At 33.5% G+C, this 13828-nt stretch overlaps 4 protein-coding genes across 4 annotated transcripts; 1 reads left to right on the forward strand and 3 right to left on the reverse strand.

The window, feature by feature from the left end:
- Nucleotides 1-169: 169 nt before the first annotated feature.
- Nucleotides 170-2979, reverse strand: LOC129886387 (cytochrome P450 98A2-like). Its single transcript, XM_055961055.1, has 3 exons — nucleotides 2468-2979; nucleotides 1154-1554; nucleotides 170-955 (listed from the first exon to the last, which is right to left on the reverse strand). The coding sequence occupies exons 1-3, from the start codon at nucleotides 2958-2960 to the stop codon at nucleotides 311-313; spliced, it is 1539 nt and encodes a 512-aa protein (XP_055817030.1). The 5' UTR covers nucleotides 2961-2979; the 3' UTR covers nucleotides 170-310.
- Nucleotides 2980-3862: 883 nt separating this feature from the next.
- Nucleotides 3863-6608, reverse strand: LOC129886388 (protein MAINTENANCE OF PSII UNDER HIGH LIGHT 1). The gene is made up of 3 exons (XM_055961056.1): nucleotides 6269-6608; nucleotides 4942-5079; nucleotides 3863-4406 (listed from the first exon to the last, which is right to left on the reverse strand). Exons 1-3 carry the CDS (start codon nucleotides 6452-6454, stop codon nucleotides 4014-4016), a joined length of 717 nt encoding a protein of 238 aa, XP_055817031.1. The 5' UTR covers nucleotides 6455-6608; the 3' UTR covers nucleotides 3863-4013.
- Nucleotides 6609-9134: 2526 nt separating this feature from the next.
- LOC129884710 (putative RING-H2 finger protein ATL69) lies at nucleotides 9135-9950 on the forward strand. The gene has a single exon (XM_055958995.1). The coding sequence runs from the start codon at nucleotides 9402-9404 to the stop codon at nucleotides 9903-9905; it is 504 nt and encodes a 167-aa protein (XP_055814970.1). The 5' UTR covers nucleotides 9135-9401; the 3' UTR covers nucleotides 9906-9950.
- A 1987-nt stretch (nucleotides 9951-11937) lies between these two features.
- Nucleotides 11938-13149, reverse strand: LOC129884711 (cytosolic sulfotransferase 15). The gene has a single exon (XM_055958996.1). The coding sequence runs from the start codon at nucleotides 13087-13089 to the stop codon at nucleotides 12085-12087; it is 1005 nt and encodes a 334-aa protein (XP_055814971.1). The 5' UTR covers nucleotides 13090-13149; the 3' UTR covers nucleotides 11938-12084.
- Nucleotides 13150-13828: the final 679 nt, after the last annotated feature.

A 13828-nucleotide genomic window follows, 5' to 3' on the forward strand; every position in this document is an offset into this window, starting at 1 on the left:
TTAGAAAGTCTCTCTACCTTCATAAGGTAGGATAAGATTGCATACACGTGAGAGCTATCCCTCAGTAAAATATGATCTCTTAAACCAACCAGCAACAAATTTTTTTTCATGAAGTACTAGCTGATATTAAAATTATAAAAAAAAAAAAAAAGTACAAAAGAAATTGGAGTAGGGACTCAAAGTTGTAACTTTTGGACTTAATCACATACTGTAACAACAAAAAGGAAAGCAAAAGAAAATAAAAGAACTCTTTTACTGGGAAGTGTAATTTTTTGACATATCCAATTCTTCCCGTTTAGTTTGTTTTCTTTTACATGTCGACTGCAATTCGTTTATACAACTCAGCTGGCAATCTGGGAGTGGCAACAGCCTGTAATGGAGTCCTCATGTAGGTAACAAGCCCAGGGTTCTCACCCATATCAATCTCCTCTGGGCTCATGCCATTAGAAGGAGTCCAATGAAAATGGTGCAACAGATGGCCCAACATAGATGTGACCAAGTTGATACCCAATTGTGCCCCTGGACAGACTCTTCTACCAGCCCCAAATGGGAGTAGCCTAAAATCATGCCCCTTCATGTCCACATCTTCCTCATGGAACCTCTCTGGTCTGAACTCTAACGGGTTTTCCCACACCTTGGGGTCGCGAGCAACTGCCCAGACATTAACGTGCACGTTGGATCCCTTAGGGATGTCGTAGCCACCAATCTTGACGTTAGCGTTGGCTCTGTGTGGGAGCATTAGAGGAGTTGGAGGGTGCAGCCTTAGCGCTTCCTTGGCCACGCATTGCAGGTATGGGAGGTTGGGGAAGTCTGTTTCGTTCATCACACGCTCGTAGCCGATCACTTGGTCGAGCTCTTCTTGAGCCTTCTGCTGCACTCTTGGATTCTTGATCACCTCAGCCATTGCCCATTCAACAGAGATTGCAGTTGTGTCCATTCCTGCTGTGATCATGTCCTGCAATTTCCGCGAGATCAGTTCAAAGTTCATCATAACTCACTATTATAGGCGTTCATCTAAACATAATCTCATTTCAGCTCTTTTATGAATATTCGAGAGACCCAAAGCGACAAAAGGTGAAATCTCAGTGGATTCTAGCAGCATATCATTTTATCTCCTTTTTATGAGGAAAGTGTATACTACTAATTTACTTACCCAAAGTAAGCCAATGAGAGTGTCTTCACTTAGGTCATATTTCTGTTGGAGGGTCAACAATGCATCAAAGAAGTGCTGCTTGGCGGCTCCTCCACTCTTTTGGCGAGCAAGGGTGTGCTCCTCCATAATAGCTCGGGTGAGACGGTCTCTACGTGCCCCGTGCTTAGAAAAAGCGTCCTCATCAAGAGGAAACATCCAACGAAGCCATGGGATGTGTTCGGCCATGGCAAGGGATGCTCCAAGCTTCAATCCATTGGCAACAATCGCCTTGAACTCGTTTCCTTGTTCATCCATTACACCTTCAAAATTCACAAACCTCTTCCCAAAGGCAAGCCTTGTTATGTTGTTGAAGGCCACTGCTCCAAGATACTTCTTCACTAGCAGACTCTTCCCCATGTTATCTACACAATTACCATATTCTTACATTTAACACCATATGGTTTAAGATTGTACACTCGAAATTTTCACAGTACTAGTGATCAGTAAGTTCAAACCTAATAGACATCGTTTCTCAAAAATTATTGACAACTGATCAGGAATATATGAAAAAAGAATTCTCATAAACGCATTCGCATTAAATAGTAGTGATACAACAACATATTCGGTGTATAATTAGGTCGAGGAAAGGATTGTTAAAAAATTGTTTGAAAAGTAATGGTAGTACATGAAATTATATTTTGTATGACCTGATGATAAAAAAACCTGTACCAACTTAATTGGCGATAATATCGGGTCTTATTCATAGTTTGGTCTACCATTATCACCTCACCAACCACACCAACTATTTAAGGTGGTGCTTAATTCAACATTTCTTTTTCTATATTATCATTATTATTATTTGGAAAATGATAGTAGGTTGATATTAGTCAACTCATCATTTTATTTGAGTCCATTCCCAACAACTCCATGGGCCCAAAATGTAACCAAATTTATCAACCTCTTGCTAGAAAAAAACTCTTTTGCATATCTATTCATTTCTACATGTAATTACTTTTTAGACTATAAACAAGAAAAATAGGACGAGTTAACTACAATAACATATTAAAATACACTTATAATATTTGTAAAAATTGCATTGTCTCAAAGAATATCATACTCACGCTCTCCTAAAAAAAAATGTCACATTTCTTTATTCATTCTCATATTTTTTAACCTCCGTGTTTCCATCAAAATTATGCCACATAATTTGGGAGGAAAGGAATAACAATTAAAGATCCATAAATTAAAAAAAAAAAAACTAAATTACCAACTGAAAATACATTTAGTTTAAACAATAAACAAAACAGGAATTCAAAATATTATTACGAAACTTACCAGGATTAGTGCAATCTCTGTAAATGGACTCCACCATGGCAGTGACTTCATCTTCTCGAATAGGCCTAAGGGATTCAAGCCTTTTAGGCGTAAAAAGCTCAATAGTACAAACCTTTCTAACCTTAACATAATGAGGCCCATAATCAGCCCATATCAGATCTTGTCCATCTCTGCTAAACTTCGCCGCCGATCTGCTCCTGTGCCGATCAGCCAACTGCTGGTCCTTTTCTTTCAGAACTTCCTTCGCTAACTCCGAGCTAGAAACGACGACGTTTAAGGTCGATCCGAACCAAACCGAGATTACAGGCCCGTACGTTTCCGCCCACTCGTAAAAACATCGGAACCTCACGGGCTTAATCTGGTATAGGTTTCCGACGACGGGCCATGGAGCTGGGCCCGGCGGGAGCTTGAATCGGAGACGGTAGTAAAGGTTATAAACTATGTATGTGAAAATGAAAGCTAGAGGAATTGCAGCAGCTAAGGGAATAGCCATTGTTATAGTGATTATGGAAGAAAAGAAGTAGGTTTTTTTATATAACAGGGGAGGGAAAAGGGTAGTGGTGGAAGTTGGTGAAGGGTATTTTAGTCTTTTGAAATATGGTAGTTGGTGCTTTTGGTGAAGAATATTTAAATTTAAAAAAATGGAAACATGAAGGATTGATGAATTTTTAAATTTGAAAAAAAAATAAAAATTATTAGGCATATAGAAATTTGATTGGTGAGGGAAATGTATATGGAGTCGTTTGAATTAGCTTATAAGCTGCTTATGAGTTGTTTTCAGCTTTTTCTTAGTGTTTGGTTGGCCAACTTAAAGTCATTTTGTGATTAAAATAAGCCTTAATAAATAGTTCGGTTTATTTGGATGAATTTATTTTAAACAGTTTATAAGTTGAAAACAGCTTATAAGTCAAAAAAAAATAATTGACCTGCACATACTTTTTTTTTTTAATTTGTAAGCAGTTTTCAACTTATAAGCTGCTTAAAAATAAGTCAATCCAAACAGGCTAATAGTCAATGGATAAAATTGTTAAGGAAGCATGACTTCTAACTTTAACTATGAATATACTTATTCTTTTATTTTATAAATTATTAGTTTGGGTGTATTTCGATTAATTTTACGAGATGGGCAATAAAATTAGATGAATAAACAGGGGCGCCCACAGTACAGTTGCTGAAGAATGAAGTTGGAAAAAACAACGTCACATAGTACGAAACGTGGTTGGTAAAATGGATCCACTTGAAGTAGGTTATAATGTTTGATGATAAAAAAAAAAGGTATTGGCAACGAAAGGTTACAACAATTTTATGCTTAAGAGTCGAGCCTTAGTTATTGATCTGATGATCAATTTGACTAGTACATTAGTAATTTGGATTATGTATAGATCGATCCGTATATATGATCATTGAGCTAACTCAATTAAGGATTCATAATTGATTTTCGACACGCAGAATAGTTCTCTTTGAATAGTAGTATTACAAAAACTTACTGAAATATGTATACTAAGTCATCTACAAATAAAATATACAAGGAAACAAAATGGTTTGTCTAAGAGATGTTAGAACTTGAACTTGAAGTGTCCTGAGGGGCTTCAGATTGGACCTCAACTTGGGGTGCAGGAGCTTCTGGAGCAGAGGTTTCAACTTCTGGTGCATTTGCTACGTCTTCGGTTTCTGGTGCAGTTGGGGCTTCGGTTACTGAAACTTGGACTATTTCCGTGGGCTTAAGCTTGTTAATATAATAGCTAAGGGATGGGCCCGAGTACTCTACAGTTTGTATCAGAGGAGGTGAGTTCTTCCCAACTTGAAGGAGAATTGATGAAGCAGCTGCAACAGAGATTAAGGCTATCCCAGCTGAAATAGCTTTGGTGTTCTCTGCTCCATCAGATGAGGTGCCTGCAGTCCCTGAGCTGATAGCACTTTCTGCTACATAAACTGCAGGCTGTTGCAAAATTAAGCAACGGCAATAAGACTGATAATAACAACATCCATACATGTCGTCAAACAGGAATATTTCCTCTTAAAAACTACCAAAGGAGAATGATGCTTCAGTGTGACACTGCCAAGATATATATACTTTCACCATCATATATTATACCGAACTTGTTAGTAATTCTGAAGAATTTAAGACAATCCTAGCCACATTGATCCTAAACTAAGTGAGAGGCCATGGAGCAGGGAAGAAAATTGACTTCATCAGGAGAAGCAACACGGCTTGTCTTGTAAAAGCATAAGACTAGCAATTGGAATTCTGAAGTTGTTGAGGTAATACTAAATTGATACTTGAAGTTGAACTTCAACAAAATGAAATATTGACTGATTTGTTTTCGTAACTCGACAGACAGATGTCACTACATAGTTTTTCATGTGAAGAGCTAATGCATGTCATAATATGAAACTTCCTTTGCTCCATACCACCTGAACAATGTAGTTTCAAGAGAACTTATGTCTTTGCAAAACATAGAAGTAATACTAACCTCAACAGAGTATATATTTGTCTGCCCAGCAGTATCCTTCTCAACATACCCTGTCCAGCCACGCGGCTTACGAGGTGGAAATGTCCCAACCACTTTGGTGTTATCCATGGCTACCCATTCCATGCTCACCTTCCCAACCTGTTACCAATATATAAAAAATGAATCACAATAGTTTCTAGTGTGAACTACCATCTTGCTGGACGGTATAACATGCAATATTGATCCACTAATGGTTGTTAAAAAGCTATTCAAGTAAGGGCTGAAGAACAAACTCAAAATTATCACATAAGAGTGTATAGATATTGTTTGCATTTCTGTTTTATGAGCGAAAAATAACATTTAGATGCTTCCTGTACACTTGTAAACTGGCTTAACAGTGAGGTCATGAGATGCCGATGCAGCCCTTTTTTTTAACTGAAACTTCAATTACATGACTCAGTATCCACAACCTTCCAACAGCTAGCCATATCAAATGGTCTTTTATTCCAATACCATTTCCCCAAAAAAATTCAATTTGCTGATCTTCTCCTAACTCATAGCAAAAGATTTCCTCACTAGACATGGACAAAGTATGCCATGTGCCTCTCTATGTATAAAACAAATATAACTCTCCTTTGCAGCTTTTCCAGAATTAGCTCATCAACCTTATAATTTTAAGTGAAATCAAATTGCTGACATCTTTACTAGTTGTAGCAGCAAATGTTAGAGTGGATAAAAAGTCTCACATTGGTTGGAGAATCTCCTTAAATGGACTTGGGCAATCCTCCCCCTCTTGAACTAGCTTTTGAGGTTAAGTAAGGCCTAGGTGCCATATCTTTACTGTATACACAAATATATCATTATCATCCACAAATGCAAGACCGCAATATTCACCCTCTTTAGGCAGTAACTTTACTGTCTCCGGAAACATAAGTTGGCATACTTGAAGCTTATGGGTTCGGAATTCTAGTCCATTCAAGCTTCTCAATTCTAAATTACTAATTTGTATTTATTCAATGGATTCCTAAAGACAAATACAGGGTTTGGCCAAAGCTACTTGGTTCAACTAAACCCATAACCCGTATTCTAGCTCCGCCCGAAACATTCAGAAGTAGCCATAATTATTACTCCATCCAAGATCGTTCCTTTGAGCATTTCCAGAGTTCGCTACGTATCTAAACAATTCCCCAAAACACTAAAAAGGGAAAACTTTTTACTGGAGGGAGTGCAAGATTCTACCTACCCACTTCCTTTTTTCTACATATGTCAACAAATATCAATCGAAAAACAGAAATTCAACAAGTAAATTAAGTAGATAAACTGGGGAAAAGCAAAGAGGAAAAATGACCTCCTTATCTGGGGCACATTCTTCAGCATTACAATCAGAATCATCAATTGAAGATCGAATTCTGAATCGAACGAGACTCTGCCTCTGCCTCAATTTTGAGTCCTTTTGGTATGTGGAAAAGCTCAATCTTCCGCTAGAAGATGAAGCTATGGTGCAGCTGTTTGCTGATAAAGCAGCACAAGCCATTATCTGCAAATTTGTTTGTAGCCCAACAATGGTGGTGTCTCTTAGGTATATTGAGGTGATGAAGAAGCAGAACCACTTGTAGAAATTTATTTGCTTCTTCGATTGGCTGTGTTTGATTCTCGAAAATCCTATTCTTTTTAAGGATGGTTTGGTTTTTTGTGGTTTAATTTGAATGCACGTTGAGTGGGTTATGCGTCTCACATTTCATTACAATATTAAATTGACAACTATATCCCTTATTGTCATTTTGTGCCATCCCAAACTACTACTACTTTCGGTCTCAAAGGTACATGACATAATTTGATTAGTACGAAATTTTAAAATAATATTTGTCTAACTATAAATTATCTTATTAAGAGCAAAATTAGTATATTAACTAAAAAGTAAGAGGGTTTGGTAGGGTATATAAGAATTATGCTAAATAGAGTATATTTAATTATGCTTGTATTAGCTATGAAAAGACTATTTATTATGCATTATTTGGTTTTGTGTAATAAAAATAGCATGCATTGCATAATTATCTTTAAAATTATTCATTTATAAATATAACCTCCACAAATTGGTGGAAAAGATGTAAAACTGTTTTGAGGGACAATTGAGTCTTTAACTATACTAATACATGCATTAAAACCTCTTATATTAGTAATACCTTGAATTTTCATGTATTAATGGATACACACCTCAATACATAATAAAAGCATTAATTATACACGAGCTGAAAAAAGTGTACTAGACAAAATTGCCTTAAGAATAATGTTTTCTTTAGGAGAAAAAGATTATAGAATATAGAGATAATTAAAAATCTATGAGAGCAAAATGTCTAAACTATTCATTGAAGAAATTTTCACGATGATATTGTTTGTATTTGGCACCTTTCTTTTATTACAAATAAATTATGAACATACTATTAAGTAAATTTTTCAGGTTTATGAATTTTGAATTTTGAGTACGTCAAGAAATATTTAAGATTTTAAGTTTATGAATTTTGAATTAATATTTTATTTACTTAATGGATTTGAGACAGTTTATTCATATATATTAAGTTAAATTTTTAAGAGTTTAAGTTTTGTGCACCGTCAATGTATAATTTTTTTACACCATCAAGTAAACTAAAGGATAATCACATAATTTTTCAATCAAAATTTAGGAAAAGATAATAAAAACAATTAGAGTCCTAGCTATATTCTAATCAAATTTATTATTGAGTAATATTATTTCTTTTTTTGTGTGTAAATCAAATTTTTATCTCTTAATATCGTTAGAGAGTTAATCAATTTTTTATGTTTTCAATTTTATTTTAAAAGATCGTCACTATTAGTGAAGTAATCATTAAATGCGTTAGATATTGTGAGTAATTTTTTAACGCTTCAATCATAGTTGATCTTGAAGAATTTCTTTTGTTTGGATTCGCTAGTAAACATTATTTTTTTAATTATTTTTGTGATTGCTATATAAACTAATTTTATTTTATTTTTCTATTTAGTTGAGAAGCGTATGTAACTACAAATATTATATATAAAAACTTGCATTCAAATTTTGAAGTGTATCAAGTTTTTGCATTAAAAAGATCAAAGGCATAGAAGTAAGTTGAAAATAATTGTAGTGCTTAGTTTTATGAAGAGATTTTTTTGTTTGGAACTAATGGGTAACTAATGCTTAATTTTAGGAAGAGAAAAAGATTTGGAACTGATGAATAACCTACAATAGCTGGTAAATTTATTTAATGGTATAAAGATACACCAATGATGCATATAACTTAAACTCAATTTTTAATACAAATAAAAAATATAAGTTAAAAATAATGAATTTAATCAAATCCGTAACATGTATTATAAATTTGCCCCGAGGTTAACTAATTTGACCCTACAAGTAACATGTCTTAATTAATTTGAACGGAAGTGAACACATCACCCGTCATACCACCATAATGAATCGACGAAGTAGAGAAGGCTTAAAATATGCCTGTTTAACCAAATAAATCCAGCTCTTAAAATATGGTGTTTTCGGTTTGAGGACACTTCTTAAGAAAATTATTTATTTTTCTATAAAGTAAAATATATATATATATATATATATATATTTATTAATTACCCTTAATAAATACTTTAACAAAGATATATCTAATTATTTAGTAGTTTCTTGGTTAGGTAAAACTCTTTTTTATTTATATAAGGAAAAAATAAAAAGAACATCATTGATATCATCTCACACCATTTATTTTGCAACAAAATAAAAAGGTAAAACATCACTTATTTGGAGGGAATAGATATACATATACACACATCAATACTAATAAGAGGCTAGAAGCAGGCGCCGTGTCTGCTTCATGTCGAGGATCTTTTTGAAATTTTAAGCCTCTTCATCGACGTATTTGCTTCATGTCGAAAGTATTTTTAAAATTTCAATGTCTATATTTTACAGGTGATTTACAAATATTTTTTCGATAATTATTTGATCCTACATTAATAAAAGAAAATATCAAATAAGAAAATGTACGTGTCCTTTTTTGGATCCTACTAAAGAAAATGTATCTCATAAATTTTAAAAAATAAATACATAACACCACTTTTAATATAATTTATTAGACTCGTGCTTACACGAAACTTTTGGTAAGTTGAAGATGAAATGAACGTCATGCGTTTGTTCCAAAACCAACTAAACCACTTTGAATTCCCAGATTTTCCTCTTCTTCAGCTGTAAGCCCAATTCCCAATGTATGCCTGGTTCTCATTTTCAAACTCTCCGTATACTTTAATGTCTAATGCACATGATGAACATTGCAATATGTATCTTAGTATTTATCATTTATTTGATTCTGACAACATCTACTCACTGGTCCAACCTCATTAATTTCCTCCCCAATTCATCCGGGGACCATCCTAATTTTCTTGTTGTTCCATTAATTTTGCAGCTACACATGAACAATTTCACACACACGTAAAAAAAAATGTCTATATCTAACTCACCTGCAGATTCTGCAATTAGCCTCAAATATGGTATCGCCCTTGCCGTCGGCATTTTGATTCTCATTTCCCTCATCATGTTTGCTTCCTACGCTTGTCTTCGTGTCAAATTAACCGGTGATTTTACGCCATCGTCGTCGTCTTCTTCCAATGGGACTACTAATAATAATTACAACATCTATAGCTACTTCCTCGGATTGGATCGGCCTGTTATAGAGTCATTCCCCAAAGTAGTGTTGGGTGAAAGCAAGAGATTGCCCAGTCCGATTAGTGATGAGAATACATGCGCAATATGTTTGTGTGAATATTGTGCGAAGGATTCGGTTCGTTGTATACCGGAATGTCGTCATTGTTTTCACGCAGATTGTGTTGATATATGGTTGCGGAAGAGTGGGACTTGTCCGATCTGTAGGAGCTCTCCGGCTTCTATATCTGCAGGTTCAATGCCGCAGCCTGTGCCTAATTATTATTCGTTAAATTTTGTATAGAATTAGTTGAAATATCTATCTTTTTTTGTTTTCTTATTAATATATGTGTAGAATCTTAGTAGTTTTTTTCATTCTATTATTTGTGGGTGATTTTTTTTTCACTTTCGAAACAACACATTTCTTGTTTAAAATTTTTTTGTCTAAGAGGAGGAGATAATGATCAAAATGGTTCTTTAATGTATATGGGCCGTCCTTAGTCTTTTTGCTAATTACACGTAAACCTCCACAAACGCGAGGCGCCTCTGCGAATGCAGAGACCAAATAAGGTAGCCTTTGCAAACATGCGAGGTGCCTCTGCGAATGCAGAGACCAAAGAAGGGAACTTCTGCAACAAAAACACAGCAATTACACTTCGCACAAAATTCTCGGATTGGACTCTCGAGATTCATTCAGAATCCCGTAAACACAAACTTTATATGTTACCACACTAATTTTGACGTTTCAGATTCAATGAAATCATCGAAATTTGAATTCGAGGTTTCATTGATCCAGAACCTGATAAGTCACAACTAAATTAATTTTGAGCCTCAAAATACCAAAGCGAGCTCGGAATCTCCAAAAATTCAACCAAGACCAACCCTAGCCTAAAACTCATCCTCCGAATCCAACAGTCATCGAAATTCTATTTCGAGCATCAGATCTTCAACTGTTGACCAAAGTCAACTCTATAATCAAAATTTCTAGAATTTCCTCACTTTTTGCACCATTTACTCACTATTTTGCTATGCCAAGTCAACTTAAAACTCTAGAAATCGCTAAGAGAATGGAAGAGAGAACACAAGAGGATTGCTAGGAAAGATTGTATTATAAAAAACTTTGATTTTTGCTTCATGATTTTACAAATGAATAATTGTTAAACAAGTTAAATATTTTAACTCTAAAATATAATTAAACAAGTTAAATATTTTCTCTCTAAAGTAGCACATTAAATATTTAACTTCAAAAATAAAATACTAAAGGTGTAATCTCTAAAAATATTTATACTAAGATAAAAGGTTAAACAAGACACCTTTAAAACTTTACATGAACAAAAATAACCTCCAATACGTATATTTAAACAAACTTTTTTTAAAAGTTAAACTATACACATTTTAAAGAAACACCACTCGTATGATAATCTTTGCATTGTTAATTCTTACATTACATTACATTAATCCCTGCGCAACGTATGTTCGAACATAAAGACATGTGAATGAAGAAATCTGTTTTGTAGCATAAACTCCAACTTTACAGCTTGTTTGAATTGTTGATAAATATTATTTCATAATGTATTGTATTATACTGATTTTTATAAATAAATATTTTGATAAATACATAATGTCTAGATTGATTGCATTGTCTTCCGATGTTTCGTAATAACATATTTATAATATAAACTTATAATAATAATAATAATAATAACAATACAAAGGAGGATAAAATGTGATTATTAAAGTAATGATCAGATAAGGGGAAAATGTGACAATGCAACAAGAACTGTAACATAAAATATATTTTTTATTATTAGGTAACAATGTTACGATTTTGGACAATATAATATAATAAAATTTAAGTAATAATCTATATAAATATTATTATTAAACTAATAAAACTCAATAAGTAAGAACCACCCAAACAAGTTGTTGGGGGTCGTTTGAAATAAATAAGAATAAATATTTTATGAGATTATTTTATTTCTTATTCAATAATATGGGATATTATATTTATTGTGTTGTATTGTATTGTGTTATATTTTATTGTACTGTATTGTTTTAATGAATACAACGTTTGAATAGATTGTATCATTCTTTATTGTTACATAATGTCACATATTCATAATTTGAATGATAAATCTACAAGAAATTGCAAGGTACGGAGTAAAGCTACTATGACTTTATAAGGTAAATGATAAAATAGAATTATTAAATAACAAGTAAAGACAAAATGAGAACAAAATATTAAAATAACGACACAATTACACCAAATCGATTGTTACACAAAATAAGTCTTTTTGTCGTTATCTAACAATGAATTTAAATAATACGACACAATATAATTGAAGTATAAATACAATAAAATACAATAGTTAACAACCATCCAAACAAGGGGTAATTCCACTAGTTAAGTACAAATGGGCATGAGATAAAGATAATTACGTGATTTATCTCAAATTTTATCTCGAAATTATTATTGGTCGTCGTCAACAGAGTGTGAAGGTAAGCCCTGAGCCTTGTAATTTCTCTTCCATAACATTGGAAAGCCTCTGAAACATGGAAGGTGTAAAATAATTCATCCAATCCCCAATCTCACCTTTCCTAAACAAATCTTTGTTTTCAAAGTCTGAAATTGCTCCTCTCCCATTCTTATTCACCTGCAAATCTTTCATATTCTGGAAACTACACAGACTTGAGATATCTTCAATTACTCCTTCCTTTTCCTCCTCCTTTGTAAAAGGAAACCCCAAAAACTCACCTAATTTCTTCAATTGATTACATGCATCTACTTTCATCTCTTCATATTTCAAGAACAACACCTTGTTTGATGCAGTTTCTCTCCAGTAACCCAACATATGGTCCCAGTAAGGACCATACCCTATAACTCCCCTGCAATATAAATCGAATGCTTCCTCAATTGAAAGCGGGCCCTGTGATTCGGGTTTGATTTTGTTAAGGTAGTGCCAAATTGATACAAAAGTATCAAAAGGGTTCCTACAGATGTAAACGATTTTGCAATTTGAAGTCTTAATCGAATCGGGTAATGCTCCGACAGGGACATGAGTCGCGACGAGTCTCGGAGAAGGAAGCAGAGAGAGATCAGGTAGACGGTTACAATCGGCGTAAAGCTTGTACTCAAGGAAGGGTACGAGTTCATGAGGATTGTTAGTAAGCAAAGGGTGATGTTGATGGTGAACACTGAAGTTGTTTCGGTTAACAATGGCGAATGTGAGTGCTTTTAGCCAAGTGGTGCCGGATTTTGGTATGGTGGCGATGATTAAATCGGTATCTTGAGCTATAAAGTGATTTTGTATAGAAATTATGGCTCGAATTTCTTTGGGTTGACACCAAAAGCCTTGGAAGAGGAACAAATTTGGTGTTCTCCAGCCTTTTTCTTTGGGAAGACAAGCAAGAAACTCATCACTCTCTTCTTCACTTTGAGCTTTTTCAGTGATGGGTTTGCTTTTGAGGAAATTTGTGATGCTTGTCATTTTTTTGTGTTAGCTAGCTCTGATCACAGGATTTGATTTGCATGAGAAAATAGAGTTACATATATAGTACATTTTACTAATACTATTGATAAAAGTGGTCCACGGGATTTGTTCTCAACTTTATATGCATGAAAAACATGCACAGTCAGAGGTCCGCGGATATAGTGACTGGATGCGGTTGCTTCTATAATTGAAAAAAAAAACAAAAAAAAAACAGTACACTAAAGCTCATATTTTTATAATTTTAAGTATTATCGATTTAATTTATTATTTATTGATTTTTAAATATGCTAAATTGATAATCAAACCAATAAGATATTTATTATCGGTTTTTGGTCTTTAACAGATTAATTTTCGATTTAACCAATAAGAAATTACTTTTAAAACAAATATACGATTTCTAAAGCCGCCATCGTAGCAACTTGCAAACCCTTGAACCTAAAATATTAAATACTAAATAGTATGATATAGCGATTAATTGATTATATATTTATATTAATATTTTTTGTTTGATATTTGTGTATGAGTAAAAAATAAAAATTAAATTAGTAAACTATTATAGTCTTAATAGGTTATCGTTTTACTCAATAACTCAATATATAAAACCAATACCGAACTGATAAATCAATAATTATTTTTTATAAAATCATTAAATAACTGTTAACCCAATAACTCAATAGCAATAAATCAATAATATTTTTTTCGGTTCGATTTCTGCACATCCCTAATCTTAACTAGA

This window comes from Solanum dulcamara, chromosome 4, assembly GCF_947179165.1.
Source record: "Solanum dulcamara chromosome 4, daSolDulc1.2, whole genome shotgun sequence".
Lineage (NCBI taxonomy): Eukaryota > Viridiplantae > Streptophyta > Magnoliopsida > Solanales > Solanaceae > Solanum > Solanum dulcamara.